General features: G+C 39.7%; 1 protein-coding gene across 6 annotated transcripts; it reads right to left on the bottom strand.

The window, feature by feature from the left end:
- Positions 1-134: 134 nt before the first annotated feature.
- LOC111265618 (endonuclease/exonuclease/phosphatase family domain-containing protein 1) lies at positions 135-21,944 on the bottom strand. 6 transcript variants are annotated; one of them, XM_022842432.1, is made up of 12 exons: positions 21,103-21,944; positions 6,806-7,020; positions 6,530-6,680; positions 6,259-6,410; positions 5,906-6,060; positions 5,159-5,445; positions 4,759-4,904; positions 4,175-4,355; positions 3,811-3,978; positions 3,283-3,454; positions 2,972-3,145; positions 135-2,610 (listed from the first exon to the last, which is right to left on the bottom strand). In XM_022842432.1, the coding sequence occupies exons 2-12, from the start codon at positions 6,976-6,978 to the stop codon at positions 2,477-2,479; spliced, it is 1,893 nt and encodes a 630-aa protein (XP_022698167.1). In that variant the 5' UTR covers positions 6,979-7,020; positions 21,103-21,944; the 3' UTR covers positions 135-2,476. The 6 variants fall into 6 exon arrangements, with proteins under 6 accessions (XP_022698167.1, XP_022698166.1, XP_022698168.1 ...); XM_022842431.1 differs by having other exon boundaries at positions 6,806-7,005; XM_022842433.1 differs by having other exon boundaries at positions 6,806-7,005; positions 21,297-21,944.
- Positions 21,945-21,983: the final 39 nt, after the last annotated feature.

The following is a 21,983-nucleotide window of genomic DNA, read 5'->3' as shown; positions in this document are numbered from 1 at the left end:
CTTGTGTAATTTCAGCTTTGCATATAAACTTGTTTACATTGTCCCTGACTCAATTAACGGGAAAATAGATCCCGTCCATATGCGGTTAAATAATATCTACTTTTGCATAAAAAGTGATGTAATACAAAAGTAAATTAATATTTTTTTCACATTCAAGCTTTATTAATGTGTAAATATGTATAAATATATAAGTACGCGCCGGCATTCTTTAACTAGGATAGCTTTAGCATTTCGTTTCTATTATACAGCACGAAGGCTTACTAGAAGCGTATCTATTGAATACTGTATTATTAATAGTTTGTGTATCATGATGCGATTGCCATCGCAGATGTAATTTAGGTCACAATAGCACGTTACGTTACTAAATTTTACAGACAAGGAAACAAGTTGCTCGAACGAGTGGCACAAAAAGATGTCGGAAGTTTTCGAAAGCATTAGGTCTTCCAACGTCAACGTCAAATATGCACACAAGAACACTGGTCCCGGTTTTTTTGATTGATTGCATTTGAACATGGTTCGGCACCGAACGAGCGAGTAACAGCGATGCTGAATTTTGAACAAATAGCATAAATTAGAACTTACTATTAACATATAAATCATCATACGATAGTTATTCTGCTGTAATTCTGCGATTACTGCAGGCTATCCTTAGGTATTGACACTGGTAGTGCAGAATTTTAAAATTTATAGTCATTTTTTTATATATAACATTTTACGGAGCATTTATACTGATTTATTCTATTTTATAAGTGTCTACTTTTAAGATTCGGCTGCGTAAATACACCTACTGGTAGTTACATGTACTCTAACAAGTACTGCATAAATTTGCACAGCTTTTAAGCGTATACACTGACTGTGGTATAGCGCGACATTTACTTTCGTTGAACGCCGGGGAGAATCGCGTATATTATATGAAGTAATCTGCATACTTTATTAACCATAGACCTGCTTTAACCTCTAATTACTTCGTGGTACGAAAAAAAACATTCCCCTCATAAGTCTAACTACGCAGCGCAGAGTTCAATGGAAATTTATCTCTCCGCCTGCTTTTTGACAGTAGTACTTTATATACTCCGAACAGAACAAGGTTTGAAAAAAGCGGGCCTAATCATTTCTTCTCTCTTCCAGTGAACTCTATTCGCTTTTCAAGATAATTGAACTATGGCTCCATAGAGCGGACTACCATGGTATCCTTAGTGATTTTATGGCTTCAAATAATATGACTATTAGCATTAATATCTCCGCGGAATAAACAAAATGTTCTTACTTGCAGACTTGAAGTTTAAGCTACAGTGTTATCACGCTCGGTAAATGAAGTGTTCTTGTGGCATACGTCTTGTCCTGTCAGATAAATTTCCCTACAACAATGACTTGTTCTCAAGTTGTGGTGCAAGCATTGATGGCTTATTCTTGTATTGAAGATATCTTACAAAGTAGCTAAGAACAGCGTACATATTACACTAGGACAGCCCATTCATTGCTATAGTTGGTAGAACAAATAAAATCATCTTATGTACAATCTGAAATGAATATAACATTGCACGCAATATAGCATTTAAGCATGTCACTTTTCCCACTGGGAATCGACAAATGATAGAATGCTATTATGAGATAATTCTGTCTGTACAACACCTTCGCCAAACCAAAGAGTTGCATACGTCGAAGCGTTCAAAGTCATCAAAGACCCCTTAAAGCGTGTGCTCTTGGTCCACAACTCAAGTTAAACTAATGTTTACGCCACAGTGTGGTTGATGATTGATACTTGTTCCAAGTACAAATCTGTCTTTTTGGCAAAGGAATCAGGCCGCACGATTCTTGCATCATACTTAAGTGTTTTTCTAAACGATTTGAATAACTTACCATTTTCACGAGTAATATTTCTTAATATTAATATTAGAGTAATATACATCCATATTTACGTTGAACGGTGTAAACTAGTCAATCAACTCTGGCTATTTTTGAGACAAAACACTACAATATGCCGTTTAAGAAGAACTGTCCTTCATCCCCTTCTGAGTCGCAGTACACAATTGAATTCGTATATATATGTATGTATATATATATGTGCTGACGCCTGATGCTCCGAAATTGAGCATCTAACATACTATGTAATGATAACGTGTTCCGAATTTTACCGGAAATTCAAAAATCACACGACGATATCACATAGCAATGTAATTAGTACATTGCCAACATCCAATTAGGGTATATACATCTATAATATCATTGTAACATTGAAAGTTTCTTGTCACAATCGAAACTTTCGTCATATGCGCTGACGCACTAACATTAGGCACAATTGCGACCTCATCGATTTATCTTCCTGTAGCTAAACTCTGTTGAGGTTTTTTTTATTGATTATAGATTTACACTCTCGAATAATCCACATATATAGACTCTATAGACCGGCAATTTTAGGTTGCCAAGAGGCAAATCTCTTCATTTGGCCAGGACTATCCAAAGAGACCAGCTTTCGCTAATCAGCCGATATCATTCCATTGAGTAAGACCTGCTGGCCGTGAGCAAGGATCGCTCCGTTCGCCGTGGGTAGCATCAACTCGATGAAAATGGGTTTATGTGAACTGACGGTGCCGCCCCAATGCCATGGACCTATGCAATAAATCCGCTACCATACGTAAGCACATGAACTTTCGTCATCCAAAAAAAACAAAACAGCCAAATGCCAGGTTCAATTTTAATCATTTCCATCACTCCAAGCACTTCTATCAAGAAGAACATACTCTACCGATGCAACTCCTGCGGTTGTTCTCTGCGAAAAATCTTTTGTCCACAAAATCAATCAATAAGCGTATGTAAAAAATGAATTAATAAAACCATACGTAATTAAAAATCTTTTGATGATTTGTAATACGTATGTATCAGTAGTGCTATAGATTTATAATCGCCGCCGCTACCTAAATGACATTTCACTTCAGGGAAACGATCGCGCTCAAATTATAACAAGTACTACCTTTGGGTATCATCGGATGCATGAGGCCACTTTGGATTGTTTCGGCTTCGCTACTACGGCAAAGCGCTCGAGCTCCTGGTGAACACCACACGTGTAGATGTTCATGTAAAAGGTGATCCCGACTGGCGATCGGATGTAGCAGGTGGAAGCCGACACGGGCCAACTCGTCCAGCGCTACAAGAATCGAGTAGAGTAGCACAGAATATACTTGCTTAGTTGAATCTTTTGTAAATTCAACCCTTTCATACATGCTTTGTTTATGCTTTTCGACTTTCAGGCTACAGGTTATATTTAGGTTGGTTGTAGTTTACCTTCATCGGTAGCCGAGGTGAGGAAGTTTCCACAAACTACAACATTATCTGTTTGCCCTAGCTCCGCGGCAAGGCGTTCAACGAAAGAGGGCAGTGCTGACCTCAATCCGGTAGGGCCACTTAGACCCCGAAGATCAACTGACACTACCGAAAATTGTAGGGAGGCACCAACCTGAAATCATATAAACATGTGGATGGAAATTTAATGTCAAGAAATACACTGTGAGAGGCGCCCAAATTGAAAACGGCATGGGTTTGTCATAAAATTCTTTCGAAGATGTAGATAAATCTTATTCATTTGCTTCTATCCGTCTAATCTGCTTAAATATAACCGGAAACTCTCCACCGGCATTATTCTGTTAATTATGGCCATATGTGGCCTAGGTGCCACGAACTTTAAGACCTTGCCGTTCATTGTTTCTTTTCTTTCGCAATGAAACTGCCAAACTGAAATTGCACCAAGTAAGAAAAATTGATTACAGCAGATATTTTTACCAGTGCTCGATATCAGTGACAGTCCATACTTACTTCAAAGTGCGCGATGAGAGCTGGGGCCAGATTAGGCCCTAAATCAACCAGTTTGTGATCGAGATGTCGAAGACCATTCGCGGCAGCATAGAGAAGTCCTGAAAGGCTCTCCACTAACCGTTCACTATTTTGCTGCTTGCTAACCGTAGGAAAACTGACATAACCGTTCTGCATGAGAGAAACAGCACCACCATTTTTACAAAGCAAGCCAAACAGTTTCATTAGTAATGCAATCGGTTTAGAAAACGGCTTTGAACTTTGTGCATATGGTGCAATATAATAGAATAAAAATTTTGCAATGTAAAAATAGATAGTGGCGCATCCATGGGTACAGTAAAGCCCGAAACGGATCTGTTATGATTACCTGAGGTTTTTTATCATCGTGGCCATTTGAAGTCAGGGCTCGTGTGGGGAAGATATAATGCCAGCGTCGTTCTTGAGGCTCCCAAGCAGCAATTCGCGACAAGAGAGGCTGATTTAACTCGGTAGTTAAGCGCGCAGCAGCGAAAGGCGAGGTGACGTCGTGGCATACTAGTACCGAGATTCTTAGATGATAAATCCAAAAGTGAAGTAGGATATTATAGAATAGAGATAGTTGAAATAGTGATCATTATGGACGACCTTACTTACACGTGAATGTACATTTCATATGCTGTACCCAACAGACCCGTTGCACCTTTCTAGAGGGTGGCTTCATACTTGGACGGTTAAACGTAAGCTTGGTTATAACAATTACCCCGTCTTACCTACGAACGAATCTAACCTTGGTATATAGCTTTGCTTACTATCTCAGTCACAAGGATTCGTCAAATCGCATTTTCTTTTTTTGCTTCGGACAGCAAATGTGGCGCCTGCTAAAGTAATAAACAATATATATGCTAATAGTGCCAATAATTTCAGTACCACAAAACAACATATAAGAAAAAGACAAAAATTCAATGAACCTACTCGTTTTCTAATAGGGTCCGACAAACAACTTCCTGCACTCCCAGATTGGATGCCTTGTCCTCACTCAGCTGCTCCAGATCCCACAGCGCTATCCGAACGCGGCTATGCGAAATGCTCGGAGGATCATTTCGAGCGACAATAGGGCGCTACAAAAGGAACGTTTATATAGAACATTTATTACGTGTTCCTTTGGTTGTACATGCTTATCTCTAGTGATAGCTGGGTATGTTTACAGGTTTCTTTCTTTTGCGATCCAATACATGTACGGGTTCTATTAAAATCGGATATATTTTCGTATACATTTGTCGCTTGACGGAGCGAGTAACAACAAAAAATAAAAACTAGCGATCACTTAAATTGCAGCCATCCTGGTGCGCACACAAGGACTGCCTCAACTTACGACAGTAAGATGGGCAATCAACTTGTAGATATCATAGTCGATTTCCGGATCCCAGCTTTTAGGTGCGAGACTAGCTGCCATAATTTGTCGAGAGCGTCTTGAATTCAATGAAATGCTCGGGGATTTCCGTGTACAAAGTGATGTGGCAGGTCGTATGTCACTTCCGGTGTGAAATGTAGTAGAATCGTTGCTGGCAGCACTACCGTTATCATCTGTCGGTGTTGGACAACTTGAAAAATCAACGCAAAGTCTTGGACGCAAGACTGCCAATTGAACGCTTGAGATTCCTAAAGATTGCAAAAATTCATTATTGCGATTATCTGTGATCCACATTTATTTTTTGGACACTATTCTTACCTGTCGGCGGTCCGTGCTCACTAAGGACCACAAAATGCAAATTACTTACTAAATCTATTAAAAATAAAAAGTACTATCCATCACTTTATCTGTACAGACTTACGACTTTAATATTTAATTAGTGTATTAATAGATGAAGAGAAACTGTTTGTATTGATAGGAGAAAATTGTAGGTTTATCGTTCTACGGCTACTAAAAAAGGACAAAGTCAGGTAGCCTGATAGCCTTACAAATATCTGATTTTTGATGCTTCGTTTTAGTTTATGAACCCAGACTCCGTTCATGCAGCCTAGATCAATTTTTTCAGATAGGTTAATTAATGCATTTATTTTCCTGAATTATCCAGGTTAAGCCCATAAAATGTATCAGATAGTGGGTACTTAGCTTTACCTTTGACCTTGAGAAGAGCATCGATTGTCTTAAAGTGCCCCCTCTTTTCTCGAACATGACAAATCCCGGCAGCCAATTCTTGTGTCAGTCCAGGGAGAGCCATAAGTTCAAACATAGACGCCGTGTTTATATTGACCTGTGTCTGAGTCGAGCTTCTACAAAGTTCAGCAGGAGGACATGGTTCAAATGGGCACAATACCTATTTAGCAATAGAGCTGAGTCCAGATGTAATCTACGAACGTATGTAATAAAATTGTCACGTTCCATTAAAAATATAAGCTATCCAACTAGATACAGACACCAATAAATCTGCCTTTTCGCGCTGACGCCCTAGAAAGAGAAAGACGACAAACCTGGCGGGCGTCCCATCAAGCGACTCGAGTGATAGAGCGGTCTTCTGACCCCGAGATATTCGTTTATGATTAAAGTTTGACACGCACACTTCGTTCCGTAGAAGTTCCAACTTATTTGCCCCTACCCCGGATACTAAGGCCAGATCTTCCACCTGAGAACCAAGTTGGAAAACGTTTTTATTTCGCGCAGTATGAACGGGATCCACTACCTTAAACAGCGAAAGCTTCAATATGCGCAGTATGAAAAAATATCTTGTTACTATCATTCTACCTTCCGAAATCCGCCGATTGCCCTTCGATGTGCGACAATATCTCGCGCTGTCTGGCGGCTGACCCCAGTTAATGTCATAAGCTCATCTTCCGTTGCAGTATTTAAGTTGAGTTGATCGCAGTCGTCATGGTCACCCAAGCTGTATTGAAATCTGCAACAAAAAGATGAGATGAAGTCGTATGCTATAGAATTTCGATATTTTTGGGGTGAGCAAAAGTAAGTTTCAGGTAAAAAAAATGTATCTATCATTAGAAAGATACAAGCGAATGAACTTACGTGGCACTAAGATCCCGACACGAGCGGTTCTTGCGAATTCGAAGACTTTTCCGTAGTTTCCGACGAAATCGTTTCGATGACGATAACGAACATGCGCTTTTAGTGCTTTTTGCGTCCCAGTCCACTCCTGCAGAATTTCGTGTCCCAGCCAACACACCTTGTTGCTGGCCCATTGCCCTTTAGCTGCCTAATAATGATCACTAAACAAACAGCAACTATCAAAACAGATCCGAGAAGAATACAGGAAGGAATATATAAAAAAGCAATGTAAAAGAGCTGTGTATTTCTTTGTGTGACACGTAACAGGTCAGACCTCATCTTCATATTGAGCCTCATTTACCCCGGTAATATTTTAGCGCCAATCTCGCGATGACGGCCAAATGCCAGATATTAGTCTAAGCCGATCGTGCCATTCATTAGCTTCTGTCATTAACGATACTACGTATCGTGACGAAGCTTAATCATGTAAGGATTTATCGATGGTAGCAAGTTTGAGTATCGCTGGTTGAGAACTGATAGCAGCTTCGTAAAAATACAACGAAAGACAATAAACACATTGAAAAATAAAAATAAATAAATAAAATGTATGTTTGTTACTTTTGTCGTACGTATCTTATCCCTTTCTGTGTGCTTTTCAGCTTTGCAACTCAAATAAGCTTTCGTGAATTAGAGGGCCAATCGAATACCGCTTAAACTAACCAATTATTGTTATACGATATATTTAATTATATACGATCTAAAATGTACCTCTTGATCCAGATTGGCCAAAAGTTATCAGATTATTATCAATTTCTCACATAATAAAGCACGTAAACCAGTTAGTGCACGATGCCAAAAACAGGGTTATTATCTTCTCAAAATGGCACAAACTGACTGTCACAATGTCTCGAATTTTTTTGAAGCCGTTAGACATTGCTTCAGAAGATTAGCTCCTAGTACGAGGCGAGGCGTTCTGATTATTTGACAACGCCCCTTTCTAAACGTAACTCGATCAGAAATTGGTTTTTAGCTCATGCGCCTTCGGAGTAACTTTATCGTGAAGCAAACAGGTCTGCAGAGTTAATTAAAATGTGACCAGCGTACGATTTCGTCGCGTTACTGACAATCAAGGGGAACCTCAAAGGTTAGTTCTAAGGGGGGCTTATCATTATTTCGTTTCATTGCACGCTAACATAACAAACGTGTCGTCGATTTCTGAAAGCATAATCCTTGATGAACATAAAGGATTCATGGTAGTCGTACTTGCCCAGTTGTATCGTATTTCAGAGATATTGTGTAGAAGACTCGATTTCCGTTGTATTTAAAATTGCGCTTTTACACTTTTTTTTGAGTTGATATTGAAAATTAGATACACATGTAGAAAGGTAAAAAAAAAAGCCACGTAAATGCATTCATCCAAAATATACGAAGGTCTGACTTAAAACAGATTTTGAATTTCCCGAGTTGCCCCACGATCCTATTTTTCATTTGTATTCAGGTTACAATAAGTGTCGCTGAAATCACTAATAAAATTGTATGGGTTTATGTCAAGAGCTACCCATATTTTGATTATCTTAGACAGTTTCTTTATAGTTGTTTAGTCACCTCCTCGATACTCGTGTCTATTCATAACTTGATCATGCCAAATATTGACATAGCGTTAACTTGGAGAGATGCAGACTGCTCTATCTAGGAGCTCAGTTGTATTGAAAACAGCTTGATAGGAGGACCCGTGCAAACCGCACTATAAAATAGATTACGATGCACTACTAGAATATATAAGAAGCTTAGATACGTTTCAGAATAACGATGCACTATCTCTGATAACGGTCGTACAAACGAGATAAGCTTGCGAAAAGGAAAGCAAGATTTAGTAGTTTTCCCAAAACAAAACATTGTTCAAGGGTAAATGTGATGGAAGACGAAAAGACACTATATAGTAAACGAAACAGCCCACTTGATGTTTTTGTATATGTGCGAAAGTCATGCCCTGAAGTGTAGAATGAAATTTTGAAGTCATCATGACGTGACCTTAAGCCCGTCGGCCCAAGCGGTAGTACACTATTGTGAGCTGGGAACACTGTGTTCCTCCATATGACACATTTTCTTAGTGTGCATTTCTTACGGATACCAGGCTTCAGATCTAGGTATTAAGCTACGATAGCCCAAAAACATTAGCCAGAATGATGAAACTAAATTCGCGCTGTTGTGTTTCCTATCGTGGGTCGCTACCTCTTTTAGTCGACTTTGACTAATATTTGTATCAAATAAACAAACTTCCCTGTCCGGCCAACTAACGGGCATATACGACAACGAATTGCCGTAGCACATAATGGTTCCCAAATCATTCATAACATTCAAATCAAATATAGGTGTACATGAAGCTATATAATAAAAGTGTGCAGTTTTCCAACGAAAATCTGAATTAAGCATTTGAATAGAACAGCCCAATGCAATATTTTGTTTTGCCGATGACGATCATTAATCACACTTTGATTCCAGTATTTCTGTGAAGATCGAAATCCAAAATGGACTCCTCCGTAGAATCAGCTTCGCGACAAGCACAGTAAGCGGGTTTCTTATAACTCCATCTATTCACTAATCTTCTTTATCGCAGGAAAATATTTGTGATCTGAGATGTGCATAACAGATAGAGTTTATTATTTAAGGCCGAACTACACTCTGCAGGGCGGTGTCCTGGCTTAATTAGGCTGGCCTAAGCAGAATGGGTGCTTGAACAGGGTCGAGAGTTAGTCGTCGACTGCTATGAATAAAAGCGCGTCAAAATATACGATGGAACAATTATAGTAGGCGCATGACAGGCATCTGGGATGTACACCAAACGATAACTACAGGAACGCCTCCAGGGAGCGATTGGGGGTCCGATTTTAACTAATAGCAACGGCATTCGGCGGCAGATTTCTTCTGTAACGCTGTAGCGGCATATTTAACTCTTGCAGTACATTCAAGATCGACGGTATGTAGTCTCGCTTATAGAAGTAAGCGTTGAATATTTTTTATTTTTCGTTTGACAATATAAAGAGCACTGACACACCCGTATTTGAAAAATACGGACCTTTATTCCGTATATATATGCACACAATATATTTAGCCCAAACTCAACAAGTACATATATATGCTCTCTTTGAATTTTACCTTATGCTTGTCCATAGGGGATATGGGTACTCTGACGCCGGTCAGTAGTATCAGACATAGCAGGTCAGAGTAAGTTGGGAACAAAGCGCAATGACTACTAGTGAACTCTCAACGTCCCTAATCTTACGAATCGGTAGGTCATACGCTAAATGCTGCGTATATAATTCTCTTCCTAGATTCCGTTTCCAGTGCTTCAATTAACCTTGAGCCTGAACCACTAAGTGGAACCGTCAGATATATAACAAGCTCTTCTATATAGACAATGCCCGCAGTGTACTGTGCAAATACGAAATCATAATACGGACAGAGGTAACGTCATTCAAATTTTTCATATCGTATATAGGGAACAGCTACAGGTACGTGTATCAAAGCAACCGCAAAGAATCTGTAGCCCAATGAATCGACTCCGCGAATACTTCAGATTAGAAAATCATGATCTCGAAAAGAAACGAAATTTTTCGCTGTGGACGCTTACCTAACCTTGGATAACTAGTTTTTTGAATAACCTTTGGGTATTGCTTCAAAGACATACAGTTATAATGACGCCTTCTTGCCTTGTTTCAGCCGACTGCAAATAAATCTTTATTTACGGTAAAAAATGGTGTGTTTACACGTCTGACAAGGCTGACTTTTTTTTTAGGCTTTCAGGCGACCTGTCTCCACTGGCTCTTGAATCTGGGTTGATAGTTCCCGCTGACCTTGGGGCACCTCGCCCTTTGCCTCTCGTCGCCCTTCTGATCCGCCTGATGCTGTCGCAATGGAATTTTCAAGGCGCTTCTTTAGATTCCTGTTCGTCGGTTGTCTTCGTTCATTTCATACGTTCGAATACCTGATAGTTAAAGAAAATAAATTTATCTGCTTTGAACATCACTAGAGGAACTACTTGCCCCAAAAGCCTGCAGGGATATTTTATTTGCGATCACCTCATAGTCCAGAACGTAACAACGCCTAAATTAGCGTCGCATGATCGATCTGTTGTTCTTCTCAGCTTAATCATTGGTAGCATACCATTAGAGTTATAGCACTTAGATTTGCTGCGGCTGTGACGTGAAAAAAAACTTCTCGTAACTTCCATTGTAATATTATATTTATTAGAGTTCGTGTATATACCGCAAGCCTGTTCTTCACGTGTAGCAGTCTATGATGCGTGCGTTATTTAAGTTGTTAACCTGATTTTGCGTGCAAAGTTCTCTGAATGTCTGGGGCAATGTTTAACGACAGAACAGGTTATTCGGTTTCTCATAGTTTTCAGGTCGGTATTGGAAATTTTAGTGGTTTTAGTTGGGCAAACTTTCATTATCCACATATATATTGCCTATATAGCATAATTTTATGTGACTTGTATACGGGAAGGCATACTCCGTTTCGTCGCACGTTGACGTCGATGAAATTTTTTTGATGGATGGATGGATGGATGAGTAAATGAAAATTTCTCGCGTCCGAACGGATCTGTGATCTGGGGGTGCCCAGTGATCGGAAGTGGTAGATACCATGGTGAACTTATAAAATGAATCTGTTATCTAAATCGCGTTTGCGCGTGCTAATCTGCTCAGTGCCAAAGTGAATCTTCTGTGGCTAAGTAATGTAAACGTTTAACGTTATCAAAAAAAATATTATATTACGATAATCATAATACCGCTATGTCAGTATACTGAGGTGTTAATGAGAGCCTCCGTCTGTTTACGGAAGTCAAAGTCATAGTTTCATTGGCATCGTACGCCACCTTCTAATTTTTTCTTCTCAGAAAGCAACCGATTTTCTAACTTGCATACACAGCCTTAAATAAAAATGTGCCAATAGTTCTCTCGCCAGGCAGCTAATTGGAACGAAGTTAAATCCGTCCAATGTGAAAAGTGCGATGAAGCTCAAAATTGGAAGCCTGATCGTTCGGAAAACTACTCTAACCACTGAGCAGTTTTTAAGGAACCACTGATCAATGGCCTAGATTGCGCCGTGGACTTCTTAATTGTCCTCAAAGCGATGACGCGCAATAGTCCGTTGAGCAGCACATGAACTCAGCTTACATCTACAAAACAAACAGCATTTTATCAATCGATCCTTAAATTTCAGGCAAATCGATATTTACGTAAGTCAAGTACATTTGTTTACCTAATAAATCTAGTTGCTCATGTATAAATATATATATATAAAAATAAATACATTGCTCATGTAAGCATAAGGTCATAGACCATTTACGATGCTTTATTAAGCAGGTCTCTGCCGAAACCTACTCTTGGGTTGACGAACAGGAAGCATTTTGGCGAATAGTTAAATAGTAAAGATCAAATCGATCTCAATCTTCTTTTGGGCGACACAATAGGTATCAGCCATGTGTGTATATAGCTTGGTGCTGGTTTTAATGATAGCTGCGTCCTCACCACATTTACCTTGGATTACTGGGAACTGTAAGTCAAATTTACGTATATACTTATATATATTGAGATTGTAGTATAAGTGAATAATAATTAATAGTATAATTTAGTGATACAATTAATGACCAATATATACCAGTATATATATTTACCTATATAGAAATTTAAGGCTCTCCCTTAAGATCGATACGGAAACGATACAGAATCAATGTACTACTACTCTTGGAAGGAACTACAAACATAATCTCACAATCGAGGTCATGTCTCTATTTTTTTGTCTTCCTGACATACCTGGAAAGCGTGGCCGATCGTGGACACATGGTCCGTCCAGTGGGAAAAGGCTGAAGCTTGCAGATGGTCTAAAACGCTCAAGATATAAACTTGAGCTAAGCTAATCAACGAGGTATTGCCTTTTGACAGAATAGGCAATCCCAGTCAATTTCTATTTGAAATTATTGACCACAGTCACGCACATGGGGCTAAAGCAACGTTTAAACGACTTACATATCACTACAGTAGTATTTACGTTTAGAAAGTAAAATATAAAAAGTATCTTTTATGCCCTCCCGCCTTGGCTCCATTAGTTCTACATCAATGTTAGAAGATCCATTCGGAAATGGATCTTCTAACATTGATAAGCCCCGAAAGACCGTCTAAAAGCTTCATCTGACATGTGTATGTTCGTGTTGAGTTCTTTAGAAAAAGTGCATGTGCAATTAATCCTTAAGTTAAATATGGAAATAGGATGATTGATCAATCTGGCGGAGAACTCCATTAAAGTCGTCTATTTACTTATAGTATGCATAGTTTTCGTTAAGATACGTTTTGCGAGGATGCACGTGAAGGCGTAGTACGCGCGTACGCTAAATGAGTTTGAAGTTTTCATAGGAATTTAACTGCTTGTTATTGAATTAATCAGACATCAGACTGTGCATGTAGAATATAAATTGCCCAGGTAAAAGACAGGCTTGTGGATATACTAGCCGGCGTTGTTTTGGTGGGTTGGTTTGATGACTCACGGTTTCGAGACTGAGCAGACACGTCTATTTCGCATACTTACATCGTCGCGCCCCAGGCTACAAAATGCGATACGTAATTATATTATCTTATTATATAGCTCCCCCTTCTCAGAGACAGCAGTATGGTAAGGTGGCTGCTTACCATATTAACGAACTATACGTATTGCCCAAAACAAAAACTTTTAGAGTAGGCTGTGTATTTATTAGGTGAATTTAATTTCTAGTCCAATCGCTACACGTATGCCTGGCTGCGCGTGTTATGTTTCCAATCACATCGTCATTGATTCTTCCCGATAGGATCATGATAGTGTCTACTAGTAGGACAGTCTGTAGTACGACCAAGTCTATAGTGAGATTATACCACATTACTATGTATACACGCTTAGTGGGACTTTAGTACCTCACATTGCCTTACATGTATACCTTTGACAAGGAACAACACATTCGCTGCCGACCCTCGAAGAACCTGCATCCTATTGATAGTCGTATAAATTGGTCATTAATTGTATCACTAAATTATACTATTAATTATTATTCACTTATACTACAATCTCAAAATCGTTCGGTGGGGTCCTAATACAAAATAGTATTTTGAGCACCTAAGATTCCCTTTGTGCTCCCCATCACCGATTTACTGAATCTGTATGCATCTGTATGAATCTGCGCTGTACAATAGATGTCAAGGGATCTTCTTACACCTTACGATTTGGGGGTTCATCATCCTATAGGAAAAGCTCACGAAGCTATGCGCGGAGGATCACTGAAACACTACAATAGCGTTCGTCATTTCGTACACCCCAAACTATATAGCATGGGACTTAAGTGCCCGACTTCGATCATAGTTTAGGCCTTTGTATCAATAAGGCATTTTTACCGTGACGCAGTTACGATTGCTATCCGGACGAGAGCGACGACTAGAAGAGGCAAAAGAACATTAATGACTCTCAACGACCCAGCGCAGCCTAACATAGACCGTTGGTGCAGTGGAGGCTATGACGACCATAATGTTAGACAACTTGCGGGGGCAAGTTCAACCAATAATCGTCTATTCGGCAGTCATAGAATGGTTGTTACGGTAGCTGTGGCACGTAAAAATGTAAATTTTCCGTCGCATACATGCTCCACTGAATGAACTGCGGCCAGATCAAGCCAGGCAGTCGTTCCGCGGATTTGGGCGTCTATATCAGCGCTTCACAAAGTCATTTAGCGACTCTAGAATCAAAGTACACCTAGAACACTACGAATCGTGTTTCCACAACATAGTGTATGCTATAGAAATTTTATTCAAAAGAGAAGCTTAGCTGGCTGAAGCTTATTCACATAAACCCAGTATTTATATTTGTCGCCCAGCCCTCTATTACACTACTTTCGTTAAGGTAACCCATGTTGGTGAGGAGGAAAGTACGCAGGGGACTGTAATGCCCAGTATTGAAATTCGACCAAATTCCAAGAGCCCAATGTAATATAGCATTAAGTCACAATTACGAAACGCAAAACAATATAATATGCGATAAAATGGATTTTTTAGAAACCTAGGGACCATCTGACCTTTTATTAGAGTAACAGTATGCGACCATTTGGTGTGTACTATATACAATGTCTTGTTGTGCATGAGAGACGTGAGTCATCGGAGAGGCTGCGGCTAATGAATATAGGCTTTCAGAAGCAAATACGATCACAGAGTCGTTCGTTGATTGATAATCAATTAGAACTGACGCAAGCTATTCCTCTCAACAATCGTCACACGATCTCAAGTTAGCGTTAGAAAGTTAAAATTCCAAACAATAAAATTTCAAATAGATGTATTTCAAAGTCCTTTGGGACAAGATGCGTATGTGTTAACTACCAACGATGATGGTATGGATCGTGAACAGCTCTGGATAAAAGCGTCACGCACCTCGATTTCTTATGGCGTCGTTTATGGATTTAACGGCACGTATTAGGAGATTGCTAGCGTTATAACATACTTAACGATGTTAGAGAATTACTCTTAGGTCGAGTCGATTTCACTAAGATTATGGAAAAACTGAAACACACGGCAAACTTACATAGGTAAAGCTAGTCAGCATTGTTTACGGCCCTAAGCTAAAGTATTACTGACAGCATAGGCGTGCTGTGATAATACTAAAAATTCTCATATTATTCTGGACTTTTGTTGATTTGTTTTGGGGAGATAGGAAACTCGTGTGATTGCGTACAAGTGGTATCGGTACTCCTGAGTTCTGCGGTGCGACCAAAAAAAAAAAAAAAGTGGTTTCTTTCTTTCTTTTATGTCGATCGTTGGATTCATGACATATTGCCAGCTGACAGCTTGTCCAGACATGCTTCACTTGATTTAGTAGAGCTAGATTATATCTGCTATTGCCAAAGTGCAGGGCAGCTGCACCTTGAAAACCTTCGTCTTGGCAAGCAACGAATGGAAAATTGGAGGTCTAGATTTCTTCATTCGTTCTCGCAGGAGAGAAAGACGCCGGGCATATTTGCAGGCAGCGCAACGTTATATAAATATGCACTCGTAACAAATGGAACAATGACATGCTTATGTCAGAAGCGACCTGGCTATATTGAAAAAGTTGCGTGAGAGGTCCTGCATCTGATATAGTGAATAAAAAAGGGCTTTAATGAACTCTACTTAACATTGTCAGTCAATATTTCATTTCTTCGTCATGCCTCACACACGTCTATCGTGCAATGACGAAATAACGATATGCCCTGCACGATAGCCAATCGGACCATGTCATTGAAAATTCTAGCGATTAATAGTTTCATTCAAAAGCTTCAGCAGAATATCAGCGAGCTGGCACGTGGTTCCTTACTGTTCGAACGCGGTAAAAGTCACTCATCCTGAGTTTTTTCAATGTTCTTCATTAAAGCTACTTAGAGACAATAAACCAAGTGTTGAGTTAGTGTTTCTTCCACTGGTTAATAGAGTCAAGAATAAATTCAAAAATTAATGTGGACCAAAGATGCTATCAAATGGATGGTTTTGGGTTATCTACGCCCATTGCTATATTTTCAAGAATGCTTCAATATCTCGTGAGTGCAACAATTGTGCATTAAAGTGTACCATTCCAGATTTACACAAGCGTTAGTATAAAAGTCACATAAAGGAAGTATAAAGAATATGATTTAGTTAGTAGTAAAGACCGCTAATGAAGCCTGCGTCTTCTCTCTAACGATTGTCCGTTATACGAGCCAACATATCAACTTGTACGCGTACAGCGCGGGAAATTAGATGGAAAAACATCTCCACACCCACTGCCACTATATATTTGCTTCTTCCGTTTAAAATCGTTTATTACTTGGCCTGTTTGTGCGCTTGCGCGTTTATGCAATCGTTATATATCATTACATTAACAATTTGACCAAGCTAAATATCATACGACAGCGAGATACCCGAACCAAGTTACGCGTCGTAAAATAATACAAAAACCAACCACATTATATATGTGTGTAGTAGGTGTTGCGCTGGGCGGCGTCGTCATATCTGGCACCCGTATCAGCAGCGTTTGCCACGGGGGCTAAAGTACAGCAAAGACGATAACTCAGCCATGCAAAAGATCTGGCAAATGCTGTAGACCGACCCCAAGGTCGTTGTCCTAACACGAATCACTGATGATAGTACAGAATGACCTGCAACAATTAGCGATACTAGAAAATATATCGGTGTACCAAAAAATATAGGTGACAGTTCGATCTGGTTTCCAAATCATGGCAATTCAGTTGTTTCACTCATGAACTTGAATATATATAGATTGACCTTCTGGCGTTTTATCGCGATGTTTTGTTAAGTCGAATATTTATTGCCGATAAAATACGAACAATACTTATTTGAAAGAGCCCGTTTTCGTTTAAAAATTATTTTTTAAAAATATAGTGAAAGTATAAACGTCAACCTTGCACATACGCTACAACGGTACAGGTTATTAGCGTACCTGTAAGTTGGATGAAAATTATACTAGTATGGTATCGGAATGAATAAAACATCGATGTCAAACAAATTGAACATATGCGTCTACTAAACGTTACGCAGGTTCCTGAATGAACCATGCACCGAAGAAATGTATAACGTCTAGTCCGAATGTACAGATGTAGCTTATTACGTGTTGTTTACTACCACAAAAAATTGAAAGGGCAAGACTTTTTCAACATTGAAATGTAGAATAGAATACCTTAATGTACAATAATCATCAACAGAAGAAAGTCAACTACAGATCAAGCAGAATTGACCAAATGAAATTGGTCAGGAGCGACATCTTTCCAGCAGTCGTTACATATAATGGTCATTGCCAATGACCGTCAGGATCTATTATAGTTTCGACCGATACATATCCTCGAGATCAGTCGAAAGAATTCAGCGACAATGGAACTTCGATTGATTTGCACCCAGTATTACATAACTAAGACCTTAGGTGTAGCAGGGGAACCCAAAATAAGTACCAACTAGATTCTACATCATTTTGGATGGATCAGTTGTATATCATCATCACTCTTAGAGAGAAATCGACCAACATACTCTAGTATGAAGATGCAAAACCTAGATTTTACTTCAAAGCTTTAGGGCTTAGTATAAGCAAGACAGATACGAGGTAAAAGAAACTTCGTAAGCCAGTGTGATCGTTTGGGAGGTCCGAAGCTTTTGTGAGCGCCCTTCTGTTGCAGTAGCTCATATACCGTCAATCAAAATATTACTCCAGAGGGTCTCATCGGATCGTTTTTTTACCCTATCAGGTCCTGGCAAGAGCGAGCCCGTTGAAAATGACATTGTTAACATTGGTCCATTAGCATGGAGTGCAACGACTTCCAAAACCAGCCGAACGGTTTGCTATAATCTATATCTCCTTAGAGCAGTGTTGTTTTGCTTTCTTGGGAGAATTAGGACTTCAATAAGGAAGGTAAAAATTGAGTCACGCCTAGTTGTCTAGTTTCAAGCTAAGAAAGAGCGAAAAACTCGTTATAAGATATCGTAAATGGGGTCGACTGTTACGGAAAGCTTCTTTCATTTCTACGCTCCTATTAGAGAGATTCAACAGTTGTTTATTACATATAGTAAGTTGGACTTTTACAGGTTACCTTTATCGTATTCAATTTGTCCGCGATATAATAATGTACATGAATTGCCTTATGACACTGTGAGCGTCAGACACATCAGATGCCCCCCGCCCATCATACAGCCATCACGCTACACGTTCACAACAGTCACTAGTTACGTTCCCTATCTACATTATGACACGTACACAATAAGACAGTAACTGATTTTCAATAATCGTAGTCGAAAATAATAATAACATAGAAAGTATCAATCGCAGTGGTTCTCAAAAAGCATTGGTAATGAAGCCCATTCAAACGGCCGCCGGCCCGCGTGTACCCATTGACCTCCGCTGATCGGGCCATTATTCGTTCGTAATACAAAGTATAACATAGCCAGGTAGACAACGGCAGCGTGCGGACTGCTATAATTGTCTGCGAGGAAAACTCTACCTATCTGGTCAGGTGTGCCTGTGCTTTTGAAGCGACTGCGTCGCCGACACAGCCATAGATGCCGTCACCAAAGGAGCTGAAGCAGTGGGGACCACTATTTATGCCGCTAATACAGCCGTACTTTGCCTTGTTTAACCAATATTATGACAGGCTTTGAAGAGATCTGTTAGGCCGTTTAGGCAAATAATTCGCCTGATATTCTGCGATGATGCAAGGCTGCGGTGCCGATAATCATAATCGGTCTGTCCACTGAGAAACGGAAGTAGCTAGACTGTGGCTTGCATTATTCTGATCATAATGTTCTAGGTATCACTAGAAGTTTTTGACGATTTCGAGAGGTAGAGGACGGACAAAAACAGAAGGACACCAGGTATATGATTTCAAACTATATATGCCGATTGCTTACTGCTTGTCGGTATACGAAGGGTCGCGATTGTTGGCAGATGCTCGACAAAGTTCGGCTTCTGACCAGTTGTGCCGTCAGAAGTCAATGCGTATAATGATACACGTTTTGGGATAATTTGGAAACGTAATGAATACAAAGCACAAAGTTAGTGTAACGGTGACTCGATAAAAATGTGAGAACCTTTTCAGCATATATAGGTTTACCAAGTCGAATCTTTCTGAAGCTACGCATCAAGCTATAGCTAAGTAAGTTTTCGAATTTAGCTATCTTTTACACTTTCTGACAATTAGAAGGTACAATATGCATAATGCAACAGGGGAGCACATGCTGCCACCATTGCTATGATTAACTTATTACGCTTTTGAACAGTTGCGTACGAACAACGTATAACAATATGTCTCTGAAAGTAGAAAGCATCTTTACTACAGCAGTATTTATATATAACGATGTACCATACGCCCTTGGACAACAACGACAAACACGTGGGTCAAGGTAATTTGTTATTGATTACGCTTCCTATTCTGGCTGAGGGTGTAGATGTATGTATGTATGTATTAATGGGAAAATCCTCTAGATGCAGCTCTTCTAGGAATATTTACAATGAACGGTTCAATGGCGGCCTTTTTCAAATTGTCTATGTAAATCGCATACAGGATTTGGACATCATCAAACTGTTGCTAATAACAAACGCTGTTATCATCTATTTACAATTTTATAAATCTGAAAAAAAAAAAATATATAATGTTTGGAGAAATAAATCAAATATTACACAACATCTACCATAATAGAGCATTACTACCTTTATATATAAACAAAACAAATATTTAAATAGGCCCGGTAAATACACTAGCGCGTTCTTTAGAAAACGCCGGTCAGTATCTTTAAAAATGCAAACGTCTTTTAAATATCGGCATCTAATACATGATAAATTGGGTGTACATGGGGTCAAACACGCATCCTTTATATATATTTATTTATTTATATATATGGCGAGCGTATAAAAAAAATGTAACTGTCTCTTTATTAACATGTATTTATTATGATATTTCTGCAGCTTCGCGATCGTTCGTAAACACTGTCAGTTGAAAACGCTGGTCAAAATATTGCCCCTCCGTATAGGTATGACTGTTCGTTGGCTGACATCTTAATAATCCTTCCGATACACTTACATCGTAAGGATTATTTGGAATAGGGGACACACAGCTACCCCACAAAATATAATATGACAAATGCCGGGATAATTTGCGCCCCAAATCTTTTCGGGGATCCCACATCGGGTGAGCACCCATACGATAGTCAAAGATGATGACCGAGCTCGTTGCTACGCCGCCTTGCTACGCTACTAGCGTCTACAATTCGGAACACGATCCGTGTAGCCTCAATCACAGATGCTTACTAATGTTTTTGTCATATCTGTTCTAAGAGCGGTCGCGGTTCGTAAACTTTGCTCGTCTTTCCATCCATACCAATAAAAAGGTCGCACAATAACCGCTCTCGCTGTATTGTTTTCTATTTCCCATTTTACAACAATGGGTAATTAATGTCCATTAGGGGAACGCAAAATAAGTACTTTTGCTCTTGATCATGACACTGAATATGTTGAATAGAAAAACTTAGTTGCGGGGTCTAGTACAAGTTACTGGTCTTATCAGTCTACTATAAGCACCGTTTGTTCAAGCACTTACAAATGTCAACTAGCGAGCATAGATGCGTGGACAGTGATCGTTGTAAAGCACCACGACGGGATGTGTGGCCGAACGGCCGACTCTGGTGATGTAAGCAAAATAATTGACTGATAGATTAAGAGCACTACTACATATAGTGGGATTGAACACTATGGCGATACGGCTTCTTCGTAAGCTAACTGTTAGAGGAGATTCCTACCTGAACCACAAGTTGTAGCCAGCTATTGATGTGTTTACTAAATGCTGTTTATGTTGATATGTCTCCCTTTAATGTCACCAAAAGAGAGCCGAACCACTTTTTCCAGGTTGCTTTAAAACGAAATTTTGATAGCAAGTACTCGTATATGAGAGGCGTTATCATAAACTAATACGCTCTTCAGCTAGTCGACTCACAAACTGATGCACGGAGACACTTCGCCGGAGCGGCTAATGCCACTTTTGCCATTCTGAATTGACTTTCGTTCGTGTTTTTCTTATTGTTGTGCTTTTACTTTGACTTAACTGTTGCCTAGATTCCACGACGAGAACTGAATATAGCTGGCGCTCAGTTCACAACTTTCCTTCACTACTACGTGCGTGGCTGAGGTGCAGAATGATTACATACAGGGAAACATGACCACAAAGCTGGCTTCTGCTTCTGTGGCGATCGTAACGCCAATGAAGATTGCCGTATGTCGAAAACCCGCGAGAAGATCTGACGCTTTGGCAGATTTTTGTTCATACCTTCTTCATGTCGCACTTACGTAACAGACAGATACAATACAGCAGCGACGATGACGAATGTATGTTGAAATGCTGAGCACTGCTTGTTGATTTCACCGTTTACGAAGCCACTGCCATCGCCAACAGCTCCATCTGCTGTCAGGACTCCAGCAGTTAGCTAGCTGACTGGCTAACAGATGTTCGCAAAGCGCTCCGATACAGCCGGCTCAGCTCAATGGTCGCAACGACTATTTGATCTTCTTCCTCTGTGTCGTTCGATCTGTCTACCGTCCATTAGTGGAACGCCGTCTACCGTCTAGTTGGCCGTAAGCGGCGGCCACCGTGAGCTAAAGAAGTACCGCCAGCTGAATTAAAGAG

The sequence above is a fragment of the Varroa jacobsoni genome, unplaced genomic scaffold (assembly GCF_002532875.2).
Source record: "Varroa jacobsoni isolate VJ856 unplaced genomic scaffold, vjacob_1.0 scaffold_993, whole genome shotgun sequence".
Classification (NCBI taxonomy): domain Eukaryota; kingdom Metazoa; phylum Arthropoda; class Arachnida; order Mesostigmata; family Varroidae; genus Varroa; species Varroa jacobsoni.
The sequence above is the reverse complement of the archived record's forward strand: the minus strand, read 5'-3'. Positions and strand labels throughout refer to the sequence as shown.

Coding starts and splice junctions, on each gene's coding strand:
- LOC111265618 (XM_022842432.1), bottom strand. CDS start 6,978: ATGGGCCAGCAACAAGGTGTGTTGGCTGGGACACGAAATTCTGCAGGA. Junction 6,411..6,529: donor CAATCGGCGGATTTCGGAAG/GTAGAATGATAG, acceptor CTTGGTTCTCAG/GTGGAAGATCTGGCCTTAGT. Junction 4,356..4,758: donor CGGACCCTATTAGAAAACGA/GTAGGTTCATTG, acceptor TTATCATCTAAG/AATCTCGGTACTAGTATGCC.